Here is a 25,296-nt window from a genome sequence, read left to right as displayed (position 1 = left end):
AAGGGGTGGAAGGAAGATAGAAGAGCAGGCGGTGAGTATATCAGCTGCCTTAGAAGGGCCTCAGGGGCTGCACAGGACACAGTCCCTGCCACCCCCACCCCTTACCCCAACGAGGAAAGAATCAAGCCCTAAATTCCTCTCTGCAGCAGCTCCAAGAATAATTTCCGCTTTGCCTCCTGAAACGTCCACCCATGATAAAAAGATCCAAGCTACTCTAAGACTGCCTATTGACGTTCCAGAATGCAGAGAGACAGGACAGGGATTGTGCTCTCAAAGAACCTTCCAATAAAGAGATCCAGTCAGCCACAGGGAGTGACTGGGGGAAATCAGCGCTCAGGTGCTTCGAGCAAGACTTGGGCGTCTATTCTCCTCTCCTGAGCTCTTGCACTGTGGTGGGGCAGTTCCCATGGTGGACCATTCTCTTTCAATAAGGAGGACTCAGTGACATCCAATTCGACAGACATTCACTAAAGGCCTCGTAGCAGGCCTCACGTAGAATAGGTGTATAAAGTAGACACTCAGTAAACTCAGAAAGGGAGAAGTGGATTCCTGCTTGCTAAAACTTTGCAATCTATCAGGGGAAGCAGATAGAGAAACCATACCATAGCACAAAGTAGAAAATGGGAGCTTTCGGCGCAGAGGAAAGAATGAGCCGTGTGGGAACTTCATAAGGCTGCTTTCATCTCCACCCATCCAAGAGACGGGTCTTGAGCATTGTTAAGTGTTTCCAGAAAGGCCAAATTGCGCGTCTCCTCTGCTAACGCGGCATGTTGCCAACCCCACCCTACTTAGGGTATCCTTATTGGTGGGCCCAGGTACTTTCCAGCCAGAACACCCTCCCCCCTCCACAACCCATTTAATCAGGAGCAATGTGCTCACCCTTCGAGGTGGATCCCTTTATCTTCACCCCCCACCCTTGGATTCAGGATGTGTTAGGGAGGCTTGCAGAACTCAGGGGCCAGGCTGTTTGACCAACCTGGTACAGGGTCTAGCACATAGCAGGGGTGGTAAATAAATAGCTTTGATGAGGACAGGCGGGACCAAGGCAAAGGGCAATGCGGGCCATGTGAGGCACAGGCCGGGCAAGGCCCTTCCGCTGCTCTGATCGGGGATCCGACCCAGAGGAGGGAGTTCTGCAGCCCGGGCTCCTCGGGGCTGCCCCTCCCGGGCAAACAGTCTTTCGGGGATGTGTATTGCGCCGGCGGGGCGGGTGGGCGGGGAAGAACACAGAGGGGGCAGGGACCCAAGTTCACGCCTCCCTCCTGCATCCCGGGGCCGGCGGAAGCGATTATTCCCCAGCGTCTGGCAGGGCCGGGCGGGCTCGCACCCCGGGGAGACACGGGCCTCCCCGCGCCCACCTTTGATCGCGCCGCGCCGCCGCCCCGTCCCCGCCCCCCGCCTGGGCGGGTATAAGTGGGGCCCGCGCCCCTCCGGACGGCGCGCTGGGCTACGGAGCGATGGCCGCAGCCGAGTCCCGTGCGCACCAGTTTGCCGAAGGCGCCGCGTTTCCCGCGTACCGAGCCCCCTACGCCAGCGGGGCGCTCCTGCCGCCCCCGAGCCCCGCGGCCGCACTGCTCCCTGCGCCCCCGGCGGGACCCAGCCCCGGCCCCGGTCCGGCGCCCTTCGCGGGCTTCCTGGGCCAGGACCCCGGGCCGGCCCCGCCGTCCCCCGCCGGCCTGGGCTCGCCTGCGCCCCCCAAAGGCGCGGCCGCCCCATCGGCGTCGCAGCGCCGCAAGCGCACGTCGTTCAGCGCGGAGCAGCTGCAGCTGCTGGAGCTCGTCTTTCGCCGGACCCGGTACCCCGACATCCACCTGCGCGAGCGCCTGGCCGCGCTCACCCTGCTCCCCGAGTCCAGGATCCAGGTGAGGGCCCGCCGCGTTCGCAGGTGCGCGATGGGGCGAAGGTGTTGCGGAGTCGAGGTCGGGACTCCAGGCTCCTGAGGCCACACCCCCGGGACGTTGCAGGCAAGGTGCTTCCCCTGAGCCTCTATGTCCTAGACTGAAATAGGGGTGATGTTGGCACCTGCTACACAAGGTGATTGTGAGGCTTATGTGAAATAATTCAGGCCTGCACTGAACGATTTCTAACCCTCATTGTTAAATATAATAAGGGCTTCTATAATAAGGGCTTTGAGTGTGAGAATGGTAGCTGAGAACCAGCAGGGCTGGCTCAGCAGATTACCCCCTTATGCTGCTTTCTTAGCAAGTGTTGCCTTCTGGGACTTGGATTTGAAAGGATGTAGCACCTTGAGGTAAAGCGAGAAGCACCTAGAGCTTGTTGGCAGTTTGAAAAATTTAGTGCAAGGCGTGTTTTATTTATTTATTTGAGACGTAGTTTTGCTCTTGTTGCCCAGGCTGGAGTGCAGCGGCCCAATCTTGGCTCACTGCAACCTCTGCCTCTCCAGTTCAAGCGATTCTCCTGCCTCAGTCTCCCGAGTAGCTGAGATTACAGGCGCCTGACACCATGCCCAGTTATTTTTTTGTGTTTTTAGTAGAGATGGGTTTCACCATGTTGGTCAGGTTGGTCTTGAACTCCTGACCTCGGTTGATCCACCCGCCCAGGGCCTCACAAAGTGCTGGGATTACAGGCGTGAGTCACTGCACCCGGCCGTGTTTGTCGTCTAAAGTAATTTAGATTAGAATCTTAGAGTTGGTAGGAAGAAGTCTACTTTTTTGTCTGTTTGTCTGTAGCAGCTTGGTCGGTGTCCACGCACAGTTTTAAGGAGCAGCCCTCATCTAAACACTGGGAGAGTGGACTTGTTTTCTCTGCACTCCTGGTGGTCATATAGCTGTCAGTCTCAACAGCTGGCATGAGCAAAATACCTCCTTGATTAGTTTGACAAGGGAGTATAGACCTTCAAAAACTGATTTTCTTAATAATTTAAGGCAGTTTTTTCTAAGAATTCTAAGTGCTTCTATTTTTGCGACCCCGATTTTTCATGAAAATGTTTCTAACTAAAGAAGATATAGAATGAGGCATTATTCCAATGTTTGCATCTGGGAATGGGGAGGCAAGGAAAGCCAGGTGCTCTGAGCTTTTAACCCTCAACCTAAGGGCTTTGGAGAGGAAGCCAAGGGATGTTAAGCTGGAGCTTACTAGTGTGAACTGTGAACATAATGTTAGCATAAAAACTCCAACCAAAAGCAGTTTTTTTCCTCCCCTCTTCCAGGTATGGTTCCAGAACAGACGTGCCAAGTCTCGGCGTCAGAGTGGGAAATCCTTCCAACCTTTGTCTAGGCCAGAGATTATCCTCACCCACTCTGCTCCTGGAACTGAAACGAAATGTCTGAAGCCCCAGCTGCCTCTTGAGGTGGATGTGAACTGCCTGCCCAATCCAAATGGGGCTGGAGGGGGCATCTCTGACTCTAGCTCTCAAGGTCAGAATTTTGAAACCTGTTCCCCTCTCTCTGAAGACGTTGATTCAAAGCTGGACTCATGGGAGGAACACATCTTTTCTGCCTTTGGTAACTTTTGAGGATTCTGGGAGAATTGAGGATAAACTCTCAGGAGCCATGACTGACAGCCTGGGAGAGACACATCGGCATATTGTCCTTTCTGACACCCATGCTAAGGACATGGTCTTGTTAACCTTGGTGATGGTTTTGACAGCACCTCTCACATTTGAAGGTACCCCTGCCATTTTGTCAATGAATTTTGAAGCCAACACTCCCACCCCAGAGCTCTGGCATTCATTACCTCCACGTGTGCACATTGCATTTGGTCTGCGGCCCTGTGCCTTCTTGCCAGGCCTGTTCTTATTTTTTAGACTGGTTGTTCAGAACTTATGATCTTCTTCACAAGAATACCTCAGCTTGACTCAGTTTCCCCTTGTGCTTTACAGCTGCCATTTTCTCTTGGTCCCTCCAAGCCTTATAACCTTAAACTCACTCTACCCCATCTCTTCAACCCTCATCCTAGTTTATTACTTTTTAAAATTGGGCTTGTCTTCTTCACGTTCAATCATAGCTCCAGTAACTCTGCATACAAATTATTTCAACAGCCCCTCCTGCCTCTAGCTTCTCAACTACTTAAAAAAAATTACTCTCTGTGGGCCAGGCTTGGTGGCTCACTCCTGTAATCCCAGCACTTGGGGAGGCCAAGTGGGCAGATCACCTGAGGTCAAGAGTTTAAGGCCAGCCTGGCCAACATGGCAAAACCCGGCTCTACTAAAAATACAAACATTAGCTGAGTGTGGTGGCAGGCGCCTGTAGTCCCAGCTACTTGGGAGACTGAGGCAGGAGAATCACTTGAGCCTAGGAGGTGGAGGTGGAGGTTGCAGTGATCTGAGATCACACCACTGCACTCTAGCTAGGTGACAGAGCAAGACTCTCTCTCAAAAAAGAAAAAGAAAAAAAACTCTGTGGTTCTGTGGTAGCCTCTAGTTGCTACCAAATTATAAAAGGCTTTCAGTTACCCTCCCAGATAACTGACATCATCCTTAGCCTGCAGAACAGCTATGCAAATCTGAAGGTCAACTATTCACAATATATGCTTTGGTCTCAAAGTCACTCCTTTCAGTTTTGTATCAAATTCATACCTTTAGCTTTCAAAACACTTGAGGACTCCCCTGCCCCCTTTCTGAAGTCTGAAATTTTCTCTAAGTAATCCTGATTTTGCAGTTGTTACTTCGATCACTCCAACATTACCCTTAGCACTTCTTATTGGACTTCCTGTGCAGCTTTTGTGGATTATTAAATGTCTTTCACAAATGTTTCAATGTAATTTCTATTTAAATGAATTATTTTAGGTAACTCCTAGTACAGTGCTTCACTCTACAATTGCTCGGTACATACTATGTGGCCGTGAAAGACATGTCTAAAAGTTTCTGCAAATGTGGTTTTTAGCCAGTAATCAATACTGTCAGCAGCCACTGAGCTGAGAAATTTAGTTTGGTTAAAAACATATTTTTGCTTGAATGTTTAGTAATATTTTATAAGTATTTTGGCTTTGGGAGATTTCTCTTTGCAATTTATAATTCTAAATGTATGTAAATAACTGTTTCTAGGTTGGTCTAAGATTAAAATATTTTGATACTTTGAGAGTTTTCAGACTCCTTTAAAGTTAAAGGAAATGGTTTGTGCATGAGGTAACTACAGGTGAGGTTTCTTTGTGAACTGTGCTTTAAAGTAGGCTCATGGGATGCCATAGCTACGAGGACCAGAACATCTTTTTTGAGACAAAGTCTTGCTCTGTCACCCACAGTGGAGTGCAGTGGCACAATCTCAGCTCACTTCAACCTCCACCTCCTGGGTTCAAGGGATTCTCCTGCCTCAGTCTCCTGAGTAGCTGGGACTACAGCCATGCACCGCCATGCCTGGCTGATTTCTGTATTTTTAGTAGAGACGGGGTTTCCCTAGGACTTCATGTCTTGATGGTTACTAGAAGAGCCCAAACTATGCTGAATGTCCTAGAGACTATACAGGCCAGATGCCCTCATTTTCATAGAAATGTTATTCAAGTGGTTTGTACTTTTTTCTTTTTCTTGAGACAGAGTCTTGCTCTGTTGTCCAGGCTGGAGTGTAGTGGCATGATCTCAGCTCACTGCAACCTCTGCCTCTTGGGTTCAAGCAATTCTCCCTGTCTCAGCCTCCCAAGTAGCTGGGATTACAGGCACCCACCACCACCCCTGGCTAAATTTTGTATTTTTAGTAGAGACAGGGTTTTAGCATGTTGGCCAGGCTGGTCTCCATCTCCTGTCCTCAGGTGATTTGCTTGCCTCAGACTCCCAAAGTGCTGGGATAACAGGTGTGAGCCATTGTGCCTGGCCTGTACTTTTTAGAGTCGCAAACCCACCATTTAAAACAACTAAGAGCTGAGTAATAGAGCAAGACTGTGTCAAAAAACACCACCACATACAGAAATTAGCTGGATGTGGTGGTGGGTGCCTGTAATCCCAGCTACTCAGGAGGCTGAGGCAGGGGAATTGCTTGAACCCGGGAGGTGGAGGTCGCAGTGAGCCAAGATCGCATCACTGCACTCCAGCCTGGGCAACAGAGTGAGACACTGTCTATATATATTACGTATATATGTAATCCTAGCACTTTGGGAGGCTGAGGTGGGTGGATCACATGAGGTCAGAAGTTTGAGACCAGCCTGGCCAACATGGTGAAACCTGTCTCTACTAAAAATACAAAAATTAGCCAGTGTGGTGACAGGCACCTGTAGTCCCAGCTACTTGGGAGACTAAGGCAAGAGAATTGCTTGAACCCAGGAGGTGGCAGTGAGCTGAGACTGGGCCACTGCACTCCATCCAGCCTGGGCAACAGAGAGAGACTCCATCTGAAAAAAAAAAAAAAAATAGCCAGGTATGGTGGCATGTGCCTGTGGTCCCAGCTACTCAGGAGGCTGACATGGGAAGACTGCCTGAGTTCAGGAGTTCAAGGCTGCAGTGAGCTATGAGCATGCCACTGCACTGAACCTGAGTGACAGAGTGAGACCTTGTACCTGCCATCCCCCCAATAAAAAGCAGCCAAGACAACGTAGTTGAGGCTTTAGCAGCCAACTGTACTCACTTCTTTGAAAACTGTTTGAAACCAGAAATGAGCTGATGAACATCAGTTGTTGAGCTCTGTGCTCAAGTCCTATCCTATCCTGCAGGTGCTCAGGAGGTCTCACAATCACAGAGCTTTTACATTTAAACTTGTGACATGGCCAAATGAGATACTACGAATACATTCACAAAACTGAAAGACATACAATGCTTTAAACTTATGGTCCATTAAGAATCACGCTTAAGAACAAATCTTATAATTATTGTATTATTGCTTTTATATTGTCTTATGTTGCTTCCTCAGTGAACAACTGTAAAAATCTACAAATATGTAAATCCTGTTGTCACATTTTAAATTGTGGGATCTTCCAAGAAGTAGCCTGAAGCTGTCTCAAACTCTAAGAGGCCCTAACTGCTAAATGTGTTACAGACATTATCTATTTAATCCTCACACCTACCATGTAAGACAGGGACTAATCTTCCCACTTTAAAGATCAAGAAACTTAATCAAAGTAGTGGTTCACAGCTGTAGAGCTTGTAAGTGGCATGGCCAAGACTCAAACTCAGCCCACTCATTAATCTACCACCATTCAGTGCCTCCTACATTGCACTGGTCTTTTTAGGAATAATGATAATGTGATAGGTTTAAAAGCAATCCCCAAGTCAGAATTTATTTATATATATATATATATAATTTTTTTTTTTTTTTGAGATGGAGCCTTGCTCTTATTGCCCAGGATAGAGTGCAATGAAAGGCACAATCTCGGCTCACTGCAACCTCTGCCTCCCAGGTTCAAGCAATTCTCCTGCCTCAGCCTCCTGAGTAGCTGGGATTACAGGTACCCACCACCATGCCCAGCTAAATTTTTTTTTTTTTGTATTTTTAGTAGAGATGGGGTTTTGCCATGTTGGCCAGTCTGGTCTCAAACTCCTGACCTCATGATCCATCTGTCCACCTCATTCCCCCAAGTGCTGGGATTACAGGCGTGAGCAACCGTGCCCGGCCCCCAAGTCAGAATTTCTACATGCCAGTCATTGCTGTCTCATCTTTCAAAGAAATCATCATGGAAGACCATACTCTTATTCCGATGACATTAATGTTGCTTAGAGCTTTTTTGAAACTCTCATTTTCCCATTCATTACACAAGTATTTATTTTTTGCCCATAAAGAGGCACTTTGCCAGGACCTGGAAATGTGAACAAAAACAGAAACAGTTCTTCCACTCATGGAGCAGAGGCCAGTAGGGAGACAAAAGATCTCCAAGAATTATTAATATTAAATTGCAAATGTGACAAGTGCTGGAAGGAGAGATATATGATCTGGAGACATTGTAATAGGAGATGTATTGTGGTCAAGGAAAGCTTCCTTGAGAGAGTAATGCTGAAGGTGAGATCTGGAGGATAATCAGAAGTTACCAAGGAGAGGAGGAGAGGGAATGCAGGCACTGTACATGCGAAGACTCTGTGGAGTTAAGCTGATAAAAAAGTAGGGGGCGCCAGACCATGTATGGCTTTACAGGCCTTGTAAAAGAGTTTTGAATTTGTCCCGAAAGCCAAGTGAAGACTTTAAAGGCATTTATAGACAGAGGGATAACATGATCCATTCTGCATTTTAAGATGATCCCTCTGGCTGCATTTGAAGAGGGCTGAGCAGATACTGGGAGGTAAGTTAGGAGACAACTGCAGTGTCCAGGCTATTGGTGACGGCAGCTGGGCTGCAAGTAGTGGTAATGAAGATGGAGAGGTGCGTGGTTTCAAAAATGCTAATGGGCAAATCTTTTTGTAGATTCTCAGTGGTTGCGAGTGAAAATGACTTTTGGAACTAGCTTAAAGTAACCAAATCAGAACCAAATCTATATATATAAAAGCCATGTATGTGCTTGCATGTTTGCTCAATCTGGCTTTGATAGCTTTATTTAGAGCTCCAAAAATGTGTTAAGCAGTGGCATATCATTCAAATCAATCTATGGCTGATCCAACATGAGTCCTTCGAAATCTAGATTTCTTCCTAAACAGAAATAAAGTTCAACTATAGTCTTCCGCACAGTTTCTGCTGTCAACACATGAAGGCACTAAGAAACAAACGGTGCTCAATTAAATATGTGTGAAATGAGGTACTATTTCAGTATGACAAGTAAGCCTTAAGAAATGTAAGAGAGGCCAGACAGGTGGTTCACGCCTGTAATCCCAGCACTTTGGGAGGCTAAGGTAAGTGGATCACTTGAGGTCAGGAGTTGGAGACTAGCCTGACTAATATGATGAAACTCTTTCTACTAAAAAATTAGCTGTGCATGGTGGCATGCACTTGTAATCCCAGCTACTCAGAAGGCTAAGGTGGGAGGATCCCTTGAACCGGGGATGCAGAAGTTGCAGTGAGCCTAGACTGCACCACTGCACTACAGCCTGGGTGACAGAGGGAGACCCTATCTCAAAAAAAAAAAAAAAAAAAAAAAAAAAAAAAATATATATATATATATATATAAGAAAAAAGGCACAAAATACCCAATTCTAGGTAGAATATATTAAAATGAACCTTTCACTAGATCTGTACCAGGCCAAATAACTTACTTGCTTAATACCATACCACTGGATGGTATGGTACAGTGGTATGGTATGGTAATAAAGTCTATACCACTGGATGGTATGGTACAGTGGTATGGTATGGTAATAAAATCTATACCACTGGATGGTATGGTAGAATGGTATGGTATGGTAATAAAGTCTATACCACTGGATGGTATGGTAGAATGGTATGGTATGGTAATAAAGTCTATACCACTGGATGGTATGGTAGAGTGGTATGGTATGGTAATAAAATCTATACCACTGGATGGTATGGTAGAGTGGTATGGTATGGTAATAAAATCTATACCACTGGATGGTATGGTAGAGTGGTATGGTATGGTAATAAAGTCTATACCACTGGATGGTATGGTATAGTGGTATGGTATGGTAATAAAATCTATACCACTGGATGGTATGGTAGAGTGACTTGGTAATTACTCTGTACTGCTTCCCCTAAAAATGTAATTTAATGAAAATTACAATTCTTCAAAACTTTTAAACAGAAGGAATGCATATCAACTTGAATTAATTAAATGAAAATATAGGAAATACTAATTTTCATAGATCAATTTATTTAGAATTACAAATATTAAGAATAGAAGATTTATGCATTTAATTAACATAACAGTTTAGCTAAATATAAACTCTGCACTAAAGTTCTGCAGTGGCACAATACCAACAAAGAATACGGAAGCATTTTTAAACTATACAAAAATTTCAAATGGAAAATAATCTTGTTTCAGTTTTATTATACATTAACATATAAAAAGTCTCATTTGATGAGACATCTAAAGGAATTAAAATCACCTCTACAGCTGTATCTTAAACTCCAAATTTGAAAACAATTTATATTTTGAATTTATAATATTCTATATTAAAACAAAGAAAATTCCAAATACATACTTTTTACAAGATTAACATTTTAGGCAGGATTTTCCTAAAAAAGAAAAACAACCAAAACAAACCTTTCTTCTGCATTTCACAGCACTGGTTATTATATTTGTTTTCCCTATAAAATCTTTTTACTTTACAAATTGTGTACTGTTGGATTTTAACCAGTAATCTGGTTTAAAAGTTGTGCAAACAAACAAAAAAAATATGAAAATAGTGTGTTATCAGTCTTTTTTTTTTTTTTTTTAAATAAATCTCATAACAATAGCACTTTTGACCTGAACTGATGGGAAGATATGCCAAATCCATTTGCAGAAATTTAGCATTTTGCAGTTATGTTTTCTCCCTATTCCTTCATTTTATTTCAACAGACAAACAACAAAGTTTTCTTTTATATAAGTTATGATAAATTTAAATATTTATTATTATAAAATGATCTATCGAACCATGTCACATTGCAAGTATATATCACATATACCTGTAAAGTCCATATTTCCCATCTATATTTCAGTGGCTTTCCTTAAAACTAGGACTTCCCACACTTCATGATGTCATCTTTTGAAGACTGAGATGGTGAGTAACTAAATTAAGTGGAGCTGTAATTTTCTGGATGGAATTTCCGCATTGCACCGACATGAACAGAAAGACCAGGTTTCTTCAGACTCTCCATTGCAGCAGTTGTCTGAGTTGTCTCCATGTGTGGCGGCGAATTCATGCACGTTAAAAAAATTGGTCAATGAAATTATATTATGTTCAGATATTCTCAGTTTAAAAATATTTGCTAATAAAAACATATATAACATAAGCAATGCTACTGCATTTGAATAATAAAAGAAAAATAAATATAATGCTGGTCAGCAATGCTGGTTTAAGAAGCAGTAGTCTATTAAAATGCCTTATTTGGAGATTTAAATTTCCCTTGTTTTCCAGCAGTTAGGTTATTTGGTGTTGGAAGCCTATATAAAGGAAAAGAACAATGTCCTGTGCAGTTGGAATAATGAAATCTTCTACTCAGTCTCTGTTGGTGTTATTTGCTGCAAAGGCATGTAAGTTTCCCATCTGGCTCAGGCCACTCTGAATATGTGCAACATGGATTTCTACATTATTCTGAAAGCAACTAAAGAAAGAAGAAATATGGTTAACAACTTTATTTCAAAAAATTAAGAAAAAAAGTTTTTAAAAAGGAGAGCTGAATTTTAGTTAGGAAACAGCTCTGATAAGTCTTAGAGAAGGAATAAATCTCCTCTACTACATTAGCCATAATTCTACTTCAGTAGTAATTGAACAAATATGCTCTAAAGAAGCAAAGGAGCCACAGGGAGCTGGAAGGAGGGGATGAGCTTCTCACTGACTGGGAAAGCTCAACTTCTAAGCTGAACCTCCATGTTAACCCCAAACCTAAATATACCTCCTAATTTCTTTATATACAAAATCTATGTGAAATTTCTATTCTGTCAACAGACTGGATATAAGTGAAAAGCTCTTAAAAATATATTTAATGGAGAATAACATGAGTACTTCACAAATATACATAATTCTTAAAACTTGTACTGAAAATCACTACAAACTTCCATTAAAAAGATTAGAGTGTACCTAACGAATTACCTGATATTAGAAGCATCTATTGTATTCTTGATATCATTTAATGAGTCTGTAAGTGATTTGAATTCAAAGGAATTCAGGTCTCCTCCTTCTGCTAGACACTAAAGAGAAAAAAAAATTCAAAATTTAATTGAATTATAGCTCAAATATAAAATACCTGATATAATCAATGAATTAATTTCTTAGCAATAAATCAGCATGGGTTGCTTTATGTCAAATTAAGAAAATATTTTCTCTAAGATTTACCTTAATTTGTAACAAAATAGCTGTAAGCCTGGAGATTAAGTCTGTCAGATTTTCATTTTCAACACAGGGCTGTCCCGTTGAGGAATTTGCATGCCGAACAATTTCCTGTGCTTCTTCCTCACACCTGCGTCTCATATCTGTCGGCTGATCTGCAGGCTGCAGACCCTGGTCTGGAGCAAGCTGAATACAGATGATTGAACCATGAGATGCATGTTCGAGAAGCCATGATTATTTCTGTATGTGTTTGTGCCCTCTTTTCAGATTTTAATTTTTATAAAAGTAGCATTTAAAACTAAAGTGGTACTCATACCTTCAAAGGTTTTTTTCCTTTAACAGTTTCTTTCTAATTTGTTTCTATTCGTTTTAACTTTTAATTTTGCTACAATTTCAAACTTCTAAAAAAAGTTAAAAGAATAAAAGAAAGAACTCTTGATAACATTTACTTAGATTCACTGTTTATGTTTTACTACATTTGATCTGTGAATGTGTAATTTTTCCCCTTAGTAATTTAAGTTGGAAACATTGTGCCTTATTACCTCTAATCACTCATTTGTATTTCTTTGATATTTTTGAAGAGTAGGAGCCAATTATTTTGTGTAATATCCCTCAACGTAGGTTTGTCTTGTTTCTTTATGATTAGACTGAAGTCACGCATTTTTTGGCAGAAATACTACAAAAGCGATGCTGAGTTCTTTGACATCTTTATTAGAAGGCACCTGATGTTGACCTGTCCCATTACTGGTGATGTTATCTTTGGTCACTTGGTTAAGCAGTTATGTCTGCCAGATTTTCCTACAGTAAAGGATTTCTTTTTTGTAAGTTCTAAGGAGTTGTGAAGAGATACCTTGAGGCCATGTAAACATCCTATTTGTCATCAAACTTTTACCTACCAACTTTAGCATCTGTTGATAATTCTTGTCTGTATCAATCATAACTATGATGGTTACAAAACAGTGTTTTTCTCATTCTTAACACTGCTTCTCTTTATTACGTGGCATTTTACTACAAAGTAGTTTTCCTTAAAAAATGCATTAATGTTAGTATGAACCCATACTGATGTTAATTTTATTCTATGGGTTATAATCTCTTACTATATTTATTCTGAAGCTCAAATTGTCAAATCGTCCCAGATTTGGCCAGTGGGAACCCTGTCAAGCTGGCTCTTTTTGACACATCCCCGTAATTTGGGGGCACATTTTACTTCCTTGGCATAATAAGGTGGGCCAGGCTCATCTTCTTTCTCTGCCCCAGGTCTGGGTCTAGGTGCAGTCTTTGCTATTAGGGTATAATTGCTTTTAGCTCTCTCAGCAGATGTATACACTGACTTATACCTATTTTATAAAGATAAAATAAACCATGAATTAATAGTGATTTCCCCATTCCAATCTAATGCCTCAAGTTTCACTCTAGTCCTCCCCCTCTTCATAACTGCCTTCTTCAACAGTGAGAAACGTGGCTCCTGTTATCCACAATATATATATACATATGTATATATATGTATATATATATTTGTTTTTTTTGGAGGCAGTCTCACTCTGTCACCCAGGCTGGGGTGGAATGATTCATTTATTTCTGTTTGTTTTCCACTTTAGAGTTTACTTGTATTTGTTGGGGAAACAAACACTCAGAAAAATGTCCCTCCTCCTTACTCACCAACTCTTACCCCAGTTCCAAATTAGTTTCTGGTGTATCCTTTCTGTGTTTCCTTTTGAAAAAATTAAGTTGATACATATATATTGTATTTCTATGTATTTCCTACGCCAAAGGTGATATACTTGGGAATATGTATGTGTATTTTTTGTATTTGCTTTTTGCACCTAGTAACATATCACTCTGTATCAGTAAATAGAGAGCTTCCTCTCTTACAGCAGCGTAGTACTCTTGTGTGGATGTACCATAAATAATTTAGTCAGTTCCCTATGTGTGGGCATGTATATTTTTTTTCTAATATTTTATAATTACCAATAATGCTTCAGTGAATAACTGTATCCTCTAATACTTTACTAAAATTTTAATTGAGGCATACATAAATACGTAAAAGTACGCAAAAATCATGCAGCGTACAGATTAATGAGTTGTCACAAATCAAGCATGACTGAGAAGTCAGCAACTAGATTAAGAACTGGAATATTATCAAAGTCCCAGATACTTGAATAATGCCATCTTCCAGTACTACCTCCCTCAGGGTAACCACCATCCTGGCTTCTAGCATCATAGATTACCTTTTGAGCTTTATAAAAACAGAATCATACATTATATATTCTCTTGTGTCTGACTTTATTTATTCAACATTGCATTTGTGAGATCCATCCATGGCACTGAGTTGTAGTCAAGTTCATTCATTCTCATTGCTGAGTAGTATTTCCACTGTGTAACTGTAATTATACCATGTTTATTGATCCTTTGTAGTACTGATGGGTATTTGGGTAGTTTCTGATTTCTGGCTATAATAAACAATGATGCTATGAACATTCTAGTATACGTATTTTGGTAAATACATGTTGATATATCTTTTTGGTATATATTGGGTAGAATTGCTTAGTCGTAGTGTCCTCTCAGATATGTTGTTATTATTTTTTTAGAGATGGGGTTTCATTATGTTGGCCAGGCTAGTCTCAAACTCCTGACCTCAGGTGATCCGCCCACCTTGGCCTCCCAAAGTGCTGGCATTACAGACATGAGCCACTGTACCCGGCCGATATGTTATTTTAAAAATCTATATTATAGTTCCATAAGAGCTTTGAGAAGATTAAATCACTTTACTTCATTAGGAAAGGAGCCTATCACAAATGGCCTTGGCTACTACAAAAAGATTGATGAGCAATCCGTTTCTGCATGTACCATCCTGTTATGTGTCACCCTGGACTGCACAGTCTGCATGTCTTGTGAATAGTTGCTAGCCCAGGGGAGAAAATCTATTACTAATACAATGCATATTGTTAGGTGGATGACTGACAACCTTCAGGAAAATAAGCCAACTGTTTAAAAATCTGTTATCATGGCCAGGTGCAGTGGCTCATGTCTTTACAGCACTTTGGGAGGCCGAGGAGGGCAGACCACCCGAGTTCAGGAGTTCAAGACCAGCCTGGCGGATAACCTGAGGTCAGGAGTGTCAGACCTCAGGTTTTGTATTTTTATTGTAAAAATACAAAATATTAGCCAGGCCTGGTAGTGTGCACCTGTAGTCCCAGCTACCGGGAGGCTGAGGCGGGAGAATTGCTTGAACCTGGGAGGCAGAGGTTCCAGTGAGCCAAGATTGCACCACTGCACTCCAACCTGGGCAACAGAGTAAGGCTCCGTCTCAAAAAAAAAAAAAAAAGAATCTGACATCACAAGTAGAGGTGGCTTTCCTGGAAACACACAACCCCAAAGTATGCAAATGCAGGAGCATCCTAAACTCACCTGAATCATTTTAATTCTTACCCTGTAGTAAGAAACTCAAAATTTAGATGAAACTGTTGAACCACTTTCATATATATAATCACATTGGAATGAAAATTCACAAATAACCTTGTGATCTATGTATTTGAAATTCAAGAATTCATAGTTCTAATGCTAATTTAAAGTTTAAAAGGGAAGGCAACAAAATTATATAGGTAGCACAATCAGAACTGTATGAGAAAAAGCATGCATTGACACACACACACACACATACACACACGACTAGGGAGAAATAAACAAAAATTTGGTCTCTGGGGCTGGGCACAGTGGCTTAAGCCTATAATCTCAGTACTTTGGAAGGCCAAGTTGGGAGGATCGCTTGAGCCCATGAGTTTGAGACCAATCTGGGCAACATAGTGAGACTTCATCTCTACAAAAATAAACAAACAGGGCATGTCGTGCACCTGTAGTTCCAGCTACTCAGGAGGCTGAGGTAGGGGGATAGCTTGAGCCTGGGAAGTTGACGCTATAGTTAGCCAAGATTGCAAGACTGCACCACTGTACTCCAGTCTGGTCAACAGAGCAAGACTCTATCTCAAAAAAAAGGAAAAAAGGAAAGAAAAAGAAAAAAGAAGCAACAACAAAATTTGGTCTCTGGGGTAGTGGAATTAAGAGTAATTAGTTTTCGAGTAAGGCTGCGTGACCCGGCTCGGCTACCGGGAGAAGGACGGACGGTGCTGCTAGTGGGGAAATATGTCGAGTTTCTCCAGGACTCCCCAGCAATGGGCCACTTTTGCTAGAGTATGGTATCTCTTAGATGGGAAAATGCAGCCACCTGGCAAACTTGCCTCTATGGCATCAATAAGACTTCAGGGATTACATAAACCTGTGTACCATGAACTTAGTGACTGTGGGGATCATGTTGTTATAATGAACACAAGACACATTGCATTTTCTGGAAACAAATGGGAACAAAAAGTATACTCCTCCCACACTGGCTACCCAGGTGGAGTTAGACAAGTAACAGCTGCTCAGCTTCACCTGAAGGATCCAGTGGCAATTGTAAAACTAGCTATTTATGGCATGCTACCAAAAAACCTTCACAGAAGAACAATGATGCAAAGGTTGCATCTTTTCCCAGATGAGGATATTCCAGAAGATATTCTTAAGAATTTAGTGGAAGAGCTTCCACAACCACGAAAAATACCTAAACGTCTGGATGAGTACACACAAGAAGAAATAGACGCTTTCCCAAGATTGTGGACTCCACCTGAAGATTTTCGGCTATAAGAGAACAAGAATTTCAGAAAATCATAGTGAAGTGATTGAAACTTTATTCTGTTGAGTTTCCCTAACCTACAGGATGGAGTGAAACAACTGCTACAGTTCAGCACCTGTTATATGTGCTGAATGTTTGTGGAGAAAGTTCAGGAATGTATATTCCTTCAACAGGAAATTGTATTAAAATATACTATTTTATAGAATTGTTTTTACATAATCTGATTTGAATGTTAGAGTTGATAATAATAAAATCACTTACATGGTTAAAAAAAAAAAAGAGTAATTAGTTTTCCAGATTTTTCCAAATTTTTTTGGAGGGCTTTATCATTTGTAACTTGAACTGAAAAACTCAGAACTGACAGCTTTCTGTGTATAAAGTAGTCTTCAACACTGACACTGGGAGGAATAAGAAACTTTATATAACACAGTTCTGCTAAAGGACTTTATAAAGATATTAGCTTGGTATAAATTTTCTTTTTCTTTTTCTTTTTCTTTTTTTTTTTTTTTTGAGACAGAGTCTCTCTCTGTCGCCTAGGCTGGAGTGCAGTGGTGCAATCTTGGCTCACTGCAACAATCTCCGTCTCCCAAGTTCAAGCAATTTTCCTGACTCAGCCTCCTGAGCAGCTGGTATTACAGGTGCACACCACCACACCCGGCTAATTTTTGTATTTTTAGTAGAGACGGGGTTTCACCATGTTGGTCAGGGTGGTCTTGAACTTCTGACCTCATGATCTGCCCACTTGGCCTTCCAAAATGCTGAGATTACAGGAGAGAGCCACCACACCTGGCCTCGCTTGGTATGGATTTTCTAAAGTGTGAAGGTAAAAGTATTAAGGTTCAAAGAAAAATACGGAGGGAAATCTATACATATCACTTACCTCATAGCAATACTGTTGAACTTTATGCAAAACTTTATTTAGGTCCTTGTTCAGCTGTTCAAGCTCTAGAACAATAGTTGCATATCTCCGCTGAAATTCAATGCTGATGGGCATGGAATATGATTTCTGAGAAAAAAAAAATCAGATCTTGGTAAGAGTTTGTTTTTTAGCAATGCAATTTCAATGATCTAAAAGGAGATTTGACTTATCTAAAAAGCAAACTAAAGGTTATTAAATGTCTATTCTAATTGTTATAGTTCTTGTCTGTGATAATGGCATTGTTATTTAGGAGACTGTCCTTGTTCATTGGAGCATCACGTCTGCCATTTGCTTTTTTGAAAAGGAGATCTTACATGGAGATAAAGTAAATGAACAAAATGTTAATTGATAAACGTGTATCTAATGTTCGTTATATTAGTCTTTCAACTTTTTCATAGGATTGTTAGTTGTTAAACTGTATGTCCTCATTTGAAACATTCTAGTTTTTTATCAATTCAGTATAGCATAATTGTTTAACACCATGAGTGTTAGAATCAGATGATATATATTCAAATTCCACCTCTATCATTCTCTAGCTGTGTGATATTAAGCAAGTTCCTTAATCTTTCTGTGCCTTGTGTTCCTCAACTGCAAAATTGGGATAATAAGAATATCTACTTGTGGGGTTGTTGCAAAGATTAAATTAGATAATACGTGTTAGCACAGTGCCTCCCACATAGCAAATGCTCAATGAATATTAACTTTTTATTGTGTTATCATTCCATATATGCTCTCTACCAAGAAGTGTTAAAGGACTTCAATGCCATTTCTTTCCCTCTCTTCACAGTACTTCCAATACATTATATTCTCCATTTCATTCCTGCTAAAAATGCTGGCAATGAAACCTCTCTAGTCAAAGATAATTTAACCACATTCTTTTTTCCAGAGGACTTCTGAGAAAGCACATTGTCATGTATCAAGGAAGCAAAACTGCTCCTTCTAGTAAGTATAGGTAGGGAAAAAATAAACTTTCCTAGACCTAGGGCTGAACTACTTATATAGGTCACAAATAACAGAATTATAGACGGAGCTAACAGAAAGCCCAGAGATCATCTAGTTAAGCTACGCCATTTTACAGAGAAAACTGAGGCATAGAAAAGTTAAATGACTTGTTTAATAGCACATACTATTAATGATGTGTTGATTACTTAATGAGGACAACAACAGATGTACTAAGTAGAGCTGACTAATGTGCCATGCACTAAGTGTGGTTTTGTGGTTGTTTTTGAGATGGCATCTTGCTATGTTCCCCAAGCTAGACTTGAACTTATGGCCTGAAGCAATCCTTTGCCTCAGCCTCCCAAGTAGCTCAGATTATAGGCATATGCCATCACACCCAGCTTATTCTAAGTTTTTTTTTTTTTTTGAGACAGGGTTTCATTCCCATCACCCAGGCTGGAGTGCAATGGCGCGATCTCTGCTCACTACAACCTCCACCTCCTAGGATCAAGCGATCCTTTTGCCTCAGCCTCCCAAGTAGCAGGACTACAGGTGCGCACCACCACACATGGCTAATTTTTGTATTTTTAGTGGAGACAGGGTTTCACCATGTTGGCCAGGCTGGTCTCGAACTCCTGATCTCAATGATGCACTTGCCTTGGCCTCTCTAAGTGCAGGGATTACAGGCGTGAGCCACCACACCTGGCCTGTTTTGTTTTTTAGAGACAGGGTCTCACTCTGTTGCCCAGGCAGGACTGTAGTAGCACAATCATAACTCAGTGCAGCCTCAAACTCCTGAACTCAAGGGATCCTCCTGTCTCAGCCTCCCAAGTAGCTTGGACTACAGGCATGTGCCACTATGCATGGCTAATATTTTAAGTGTTTTCAAAGGATTTCCTTGAATCCTCACAATAACCACATGAAAAGGATATTACTCTTTATTGTCTCCGCTTTACATATAAGGCCCATGTACTACAGCCAGTAAGTGGCAGACTTGTGGGATCTGAAGCCAGTTGCATCAGTTAGAATTCCTCTGCCACTATGGATCTGAAGCAGTAAAAGACAAAAAGGGGAGGGAATGCCACAATAGGAGCAGGGAAGGGATAAGTTCCATGTAGACCTGGAATCATATCCAGGACATCCTACTTTTAGTTTACCTAATTGGTGCTTCCTGAATTGCTTCCTCTTCGTAAACCTCAGTTTTTGTGAAGTTAAAGCCATTGGACCATTGAAAAGATTTTCTATAAGAATGCAGGGATAATGCAGGGCATGCTGAATATATTTTCATTTCCTTGTTGGGAACTGGGGGTTCCTGAGGACATAGTGTAACATAAATTATGACTAAGTATTTGATCAAGCCTCTTCTCGGGGATAAGTGTATAGTTTTGCGGACTCAGAACTAGTTGATCAAAATCAAAATCATTATCTCTTACAGAGAATTGTTTTTGAGGGTGTCAAAAATCTCTATCTTCATCTTTTGTGTTCAACATTTTAATGAATTACTTAAAGATGTACAAAGGGTTTACATATACAGTATCCATCAAAACAGGTAAAAAAATATATGAAATTGAAAGATGGCTAATGCATTACAAAATAAGGTGATGTAACTAATGAACCATAAAAAAACCCCAAAACTAAACAGATATATACTTCCTGTCAAAAGTATTATCTGGTTATATATTCAACTTCTAAAAATATTTTTGAGACCCCTTTTGTGAAGCTGTTCTCAAAGTCTTTATCTTTTTAATATCCCCCAATGATGAAAAAAATTCCCCTTATCTTCTTAAACATCTAAAAAATGAAGTGTTAATACAGAAAAATAAATGTACAAAAATGACCAGCCAATTCTGAAAGAGAAAGACAAATGGAGGGATCTGTACTGTTAGTTATCAAACAGTGTAGTTGACATGGGAGATAAATACACTAATGGGAGAGAACAGTCACCAGTCTTTATACTAAGTTCCAACATATATGTATATGTATGCCTGGCACATATGCTTGTGTATGAGTATATGTATATTCATGTTTGGAAATTTCACATATAATAAAGTTGGCCTTTCAAGTCAGTGGGAAAGGATGAACTATTAATAAATTGGGACAATTAGCTATTTGAGGAAAAAAGTTACATCTCTATACTCAAATCATTCACAAAAGTAATTTTAGGATGTATTGAAGGAGTAAATATAAAAAAACTATAAAAGTATCATGAGAAGATAGGAGAATATTTATGAATAAGAGGTAAAGAAGCTATTTTAAACAAGTGACAGAAGACAAAAACCAGAAAAAGGAACAGGCTGACATACAGTTGACCCTCAAACGACACAGGTTTGAATGGTGCAGGTCCACTTACATTACTTAAATGCAGATCTAAAAAATTTTTATAACAGCCCACCAGATCGTATACACGTAGATTTTTTCAAAAGTTACACCGGTGTGCCTGCCTATCCTGCCTTCCCTTCCATCTCCTCTCCCTCTTCTGCCTCTGCCACCCTTGAAACAGCAAAACCAACCCCTCCAATTCCTCCTCCTCCTCAGCCTACTCAACATGAAGATAACAAGGATGAAGACCTTTATGATCTACTTCCACATAATACTGAATAAGTTTTCTTTACCTGATGATTTTCTTAATAACATATCCTTTTCTCTAGCTTACTTTATGTAGGATACAGTATATAAGGCATACATAAGATATGTATTCATCTACTATTTAGATCATCAATAAAGCTTCTGGTCAACAGTAGGCTATTAGTTCAGTTTTGGGGGAGTCAAAAGCTGTATGTGGATTTTTGACTGCTGGTGAGGGCTGCACCCCTAACTCCCACATTGTTTGAGGGTCAACTGTATTGATTACACCAAAATTTAAATTTTCTGTACTATAATATGGGAAATAATTTTGTTAATATTAATATAAATGGCCAATTAACATATAAAAAGATGCTTAATTCTGCTAGTAGCCTTAGAAATACAAAATAAAACAATGAGTTATTTATATTTCACCTATCAGATTGCTAACAATTTAAGGATCTTCTAATACTAGGATTGAAGAGAGTTATCTATATTTACTAATACTATAGAGTGAAAGGCAGGATGTTATGTAGTATAACATTTATTTTAAAATGTCCACCTTGGCTGGGTGTGGTGACTCACACCTGTAATCCCAGCATTTTGAGAGGCCGAGGTGGGCAGATCACAAGGTCAGGAGTTCCAGAGCAGCCTGACCAACGTGGTAAAACCCCATCTCTACTAAAAATACAAAAATTAGCTGGGCATGGTGGGGCACATCTATAATCCCAGCTACTCAGGAAGCTGAGGCAAAAGAACTGCTTGAACCCGGGAGGCAGAGGCTGCAGTGAGCTGAGATCACACCACTGCAATCCAGCCTGGTGACACAGCAAGATTCCATCTAAAAAAAAAAATGTCTACCTATGGCCGGGCGCAGTGGCTCACACCTGCAATCTTTGCATTTTGGGAAGCCAATTTGGTGGATCACTTAAAGTCAGGAGTTCAAGAATATGGTGAAATCCCATCTCTACTAAAAATACAAAAATTAGCTGGGTAAGATGGCACGTGCCTGTAATCCCAGCTACTCAGGAGGCTGAGGCATGAGAATTGCTTGAACCCAGGAGGTGGAGGTTGCATTGAGCTGAGAGTATGCCACTGCATTCCAGCCTGGGCAACAGAGCGACTCTGTCTCAAACAAACAAAAAAGTCCTCACCTCAAAAAAACCCAATAATATATATTCCATAGGTATTTAGACATTAAAAAATATGAAGAAAGTAAACCACATCAAACTCAATAAGAATGGTAATTTTTAAAGAAAAGTACATTTGTTTTACCCATACAATTAAAAATTATTATTATTATTTTTTGAGATGGAGTCTTGCTCTGTTGCCCAGGCTGGAATGCAGTGGCAAAATCTTGACTCACTGCAACCTCCACCTCCTGGGTTCAGCAATTCTCCTGCCTCAGCCTCCTGAGTAGCTGGCATTACAGGCATGGGCTATCGTGCCAGACAAATTTTTGAATTTTTACTAGAGACGAGGTTTCACCATGTGGGCCAGGCTGGTCTTGAACTCCTGGCTTCAAGTGATCTGCCCACCTTGGCCTCCCAAAGTGGTGGAATTACAGGCATGAACCACCATGCCTGGCCTAAAACTTACTTTGGGAGGCCAAGGTGGGCAGATCACTTGAGGCCAGGAGTTCAAGACCAGCCTGGCCCACATGGTGAAACCCTGTCTCTACCAAAAATATAAAAAATTAGCTGGGCATGGTGGCTCATGCCTATAATCACAGCTGCTTGGGAAGCTGAGGCAGGAGAATCACTTGAATCTGGGAGGCAGAGATTGCAGTAAGCTGAGATGGTGCCACTGTACTACAGCCTGGGTGACAGAGTTAGATTCCATCTCAACAAATAAATAAATAAATAAATACAAAATAAGGCAAAAATATGACATCAAATTAGGCCTGTATGTATAAGGCGAGGCATTTGAACCATTAGAAATAAATACATTCTGATTAAAAAAAGTATGATCACAAAGTAATAAAAAATTTTCTTGTGTGTCCTATAGGTTGCTGCTGAAGGCAAACAGTCTGTAAAAATAGAGTTTTTAGGGGACTAGATGGAAAATATCAGATTTAGCAATTCATGATTAAGGGTGTGGATTGATTTGACTAGTCCTAATAATTGATATTCATTTAACCATTTACAATTTTTTGCTATTACAAACAATGCTGTGATGAACACCCTTGGAATCCTGCACATCTTTGGAATGATGCTCTAAAAGTAAAATCTCTGGCCCATCAATATGGCCAAGCAACCTTCCAAAAAGTCTCCAATTAACTTATATTCCTACCTAGAATGTATAAAATGTGCTCACTTCTTCGCCTGTTCACTAATGCTTTATTTGAAATATTTACAAATCTGATGGGAAGACCAGTAATATTTAGTCTGAATAGGAACAGAAGATGGTAGAAATGTAGGTTGTCTTCAAATTACTTTTTAATTTTGTTTTACATATACAGATTGTGTAATGATCAAGTCAGAGTATTTTGGGTATTACCTTGAGAAACAAGAGACCTTGAAATGGATTTTAAAACTATTAAAAATAAAGTTGGAGATTGAACCAGATGATAATTTTGAAGAGGAGTATCTATCTATTTTGTTTTAGAGTTTTTCCATAGTTCATTAGTCACATCACTCTATTTGGTAACATGTCAGCCATCTCTCAACTTTGTACATTTTTTTTTTTTTTTGAGACAGGTCTCACTCTGTTGCCCAGGCTTGAGTGCAGTGGTGCGATCTCGGCTCCCTCCAACCTCCGCCTCCTGGGTTCAAGGAATTCTCCTGCCTCCGCCTCCTGAGTAGCTAGGATTACAGGTGTGTGTCACCACACCCAGCTAATTTTTGTATTTTTAGTAGAGATGGGGTTTCATCATGTTGCCACGCTGGTCTCGGACTCCTGATCCTCAAGTGATCCACCCGCCTCAGCCTCCCAAAGTGCTGGGATTACAGGCGTGAGCCACTGTGCCTGGCTGCTTTCTACATTTTTATGTATACTGTATATGTAAAACCCTTTGTCCATCTTTAAGTGATTCATTAAAATACTGAACACAAAAGATGTAGAGACTCTGACACCCTCGAAAAAAATTCTCTGTCGGAGATACTGAGTGTTTAATAATTTTCATTTTGATTAACTAGTTCTGAGTCTGCAAAAGTATACATGTATTCCCAAGAAGAGGCCTGATCAAATACTTAGTTATAATTTATGTTACACTATGTCTTCGGTAACCCCCAATTCCCATTTGAAAAGATAATTCCAATCTGAAAGACAAATACCTCATATTCTTACTCATGTAGGAGCTAAATAAAAACATGAATTCATGGAGATGAAGAATAGAATGATAGATACCAGAAGGTGGGAGGGGGAGTATTACCCAAAGTACTCTGACTTGATCATTACACAATCTATATTTGTAAATACTCAAGGTAATACCTTGAGTATTACTTGAGATCAAGTTTTTTTTAGCTCCCACATGAGTAAGAATATAAAATATTTGTCTTTCTTTCTTTGGGTTATTGCACTTAAAATAATGACCCCCAGTTCCATCCAGGTGGCTGCAAATGACAGGATTTCATTAGTTCTTACTGTGAAATAGTATTCTATTTCTTTATTAATTTATCCATTGATGGACACTTAGACTGATTGCATATCTTTGCTATTGTAAATAGTGCTATTACAAACATGTGAATGCAGGCATCCCTTTGATATACTGATTTTCTTTTCCTCTGGATAGACACCCAGTAGTGGGACTGCTGGATCGTATGGTGGTTCTGTTTTTAGTTGTTTGAGGAATCTCCATATGTTGTACATAGTGGTTGTACTAATTTGCATTCCCACCAACAGTATATAAGAGTTTCCTTTTCTCTACATCCTTGTCAGCATCTGTTATTTTTTTTGCCTTTTTAATAACAGCCATCCTAACTGGGGTAAGAAGATATCTCATTGTGACTTTGATTTGCATTTTCCTGATGATGAGTGATGTTGAACATTTTTTTTTTTTTTTTTTGAGATGGAGTCTCACTCTGTCCCCCAGGCTGGAGTACAGTGGTGCGATCTCAGCTCCCTGTAACAGCTGCCTTCCAGGTTCAAGCGATTCTCCTGCCTCAGCCACCCAAGTAGCTGGGATTACAGGTGCCCACCACCACTACAGGTGCCCGGCTACTTTTTCTATTTTTAGTAGAGTCAGGGTTTTACTATGTTGGCTAGGCTGGTCTTGATCTCCTGACCTTGTGATCCACCCCGCTCAGTCTCCCAAAGTACTGGGATTACAGATGTGAGCCACTGCACCAGCCAGAGCACTTTTTCATATACTTGTTAGTTATCTTTATATCTTCCTCTGAGAACTGTCTATTCATGTCCTTTGCTCACTTTTTAATGGAATTATTATTACTTTTATTGTTGAGTTGTTCTACTTGCATATTC

General features: G+C 40.7%; 2 protein-coding genes and 1 pseudogene across 8 annotated transcripts in view; 2 read left to right on the top strand and 1 right to left on the bottom strand.

The window, feature by feature from the left end:
- The first annotated feature begins 1,286 nt into the window (after positions 1-1,286).
- MIXL1 (Mix paired-like homeobox) lies at positions 1,287-5,039 on the top strand. The gene is made up of 2 exons (XM_002760584.6): positions 1,287-1,862; positions 3,170-5,039. Exons 1-2 carry the CDS (start codon positions 1,458-1,460, stop codon positions 3,473-3,475), a joined length of 711 nt encoding a protein of 236 aa, XP_002760630.1. The 5' UTR covers positions 1,287-1,457; the 3' UTR covers positions 3,476-5,039.
- A 4,571-nt stretch (positions 5,040-9,610) lies between these two features.
- The window catches only part of LIN9 (lin-9 DREAM MuvB core complex component), a 77,774-nt gene continuing 62,088 nt past the window's right edge, over positions 9,611-25,296 (bottom strand). For all 7 annotated transcript variants that reach the window (XM_078356716.1, XM_078356717.1, XM_003735233.6 and 4 more), the window contains 4 exons: positions 17,335-17,460; positions 11,795-11,974; positions 11,552-11,649; positions 9,611-11,063 (listed from right to left, as the gene is read on the bottom strand). In XM_078356716.1, the coding sequence (XP_078212842.1) occupies positions 10,958-11,063; positions 11,552-11,649; positions 11,795-11,974; positions 17,335-17,460 (510 nt within the window). In that variant the 3' untranslated portion in view covers positions 9,611-10,957. The remainder of the gene's footprint in view (positions 11,064-11,551; positions 11,650-11,794; positions 11,975-17,334; positions 17,461-25,296) is intronic.
- LOC100404854 (mitochondrial ribosomal protein L13 pseudogene) lies at positions 15,873-16,733 on the top strand (annotated as a pseudogene).

This window comes from Callithrix jacchus, chromosome 19 (assembly GCF_049354715.1).
Source record: "Callithrix jacchus isolate 240 chromosome 19, calJac240_pri, whole genome shotgun sequence".
Classification (NCBI taxonomy): domain Eukaryota; kingdom Metazoa; phylum Chordata; class Mammalia; order Primates; family Cebidae; genus Callithrix; species Callithrix jacchus.
The sequence above is the reverse complement of the archived record's forward strand: the minus strand, read 5'-3'. Positions and strand labels throughout refer to the sequence as shown.

Excerpts from the sequence above, each read along its gene's own strand:
- MIXL1 (XM_002760584.6), top strand. The coding sequence starts at position 1,458 with ATGGCCGCAGCCGAGTCCCGTGCGCACCAGTTTGCCGAAGGCGCCGCG. Across the intron at positions 1,863-3,169 it reads TCCCCGAGTCCAGGATCCAG|GTATGGTTCCAGAACAGACG; the intron begins GTGAGGGCCCGC and ends CCCCTCTTCCAG.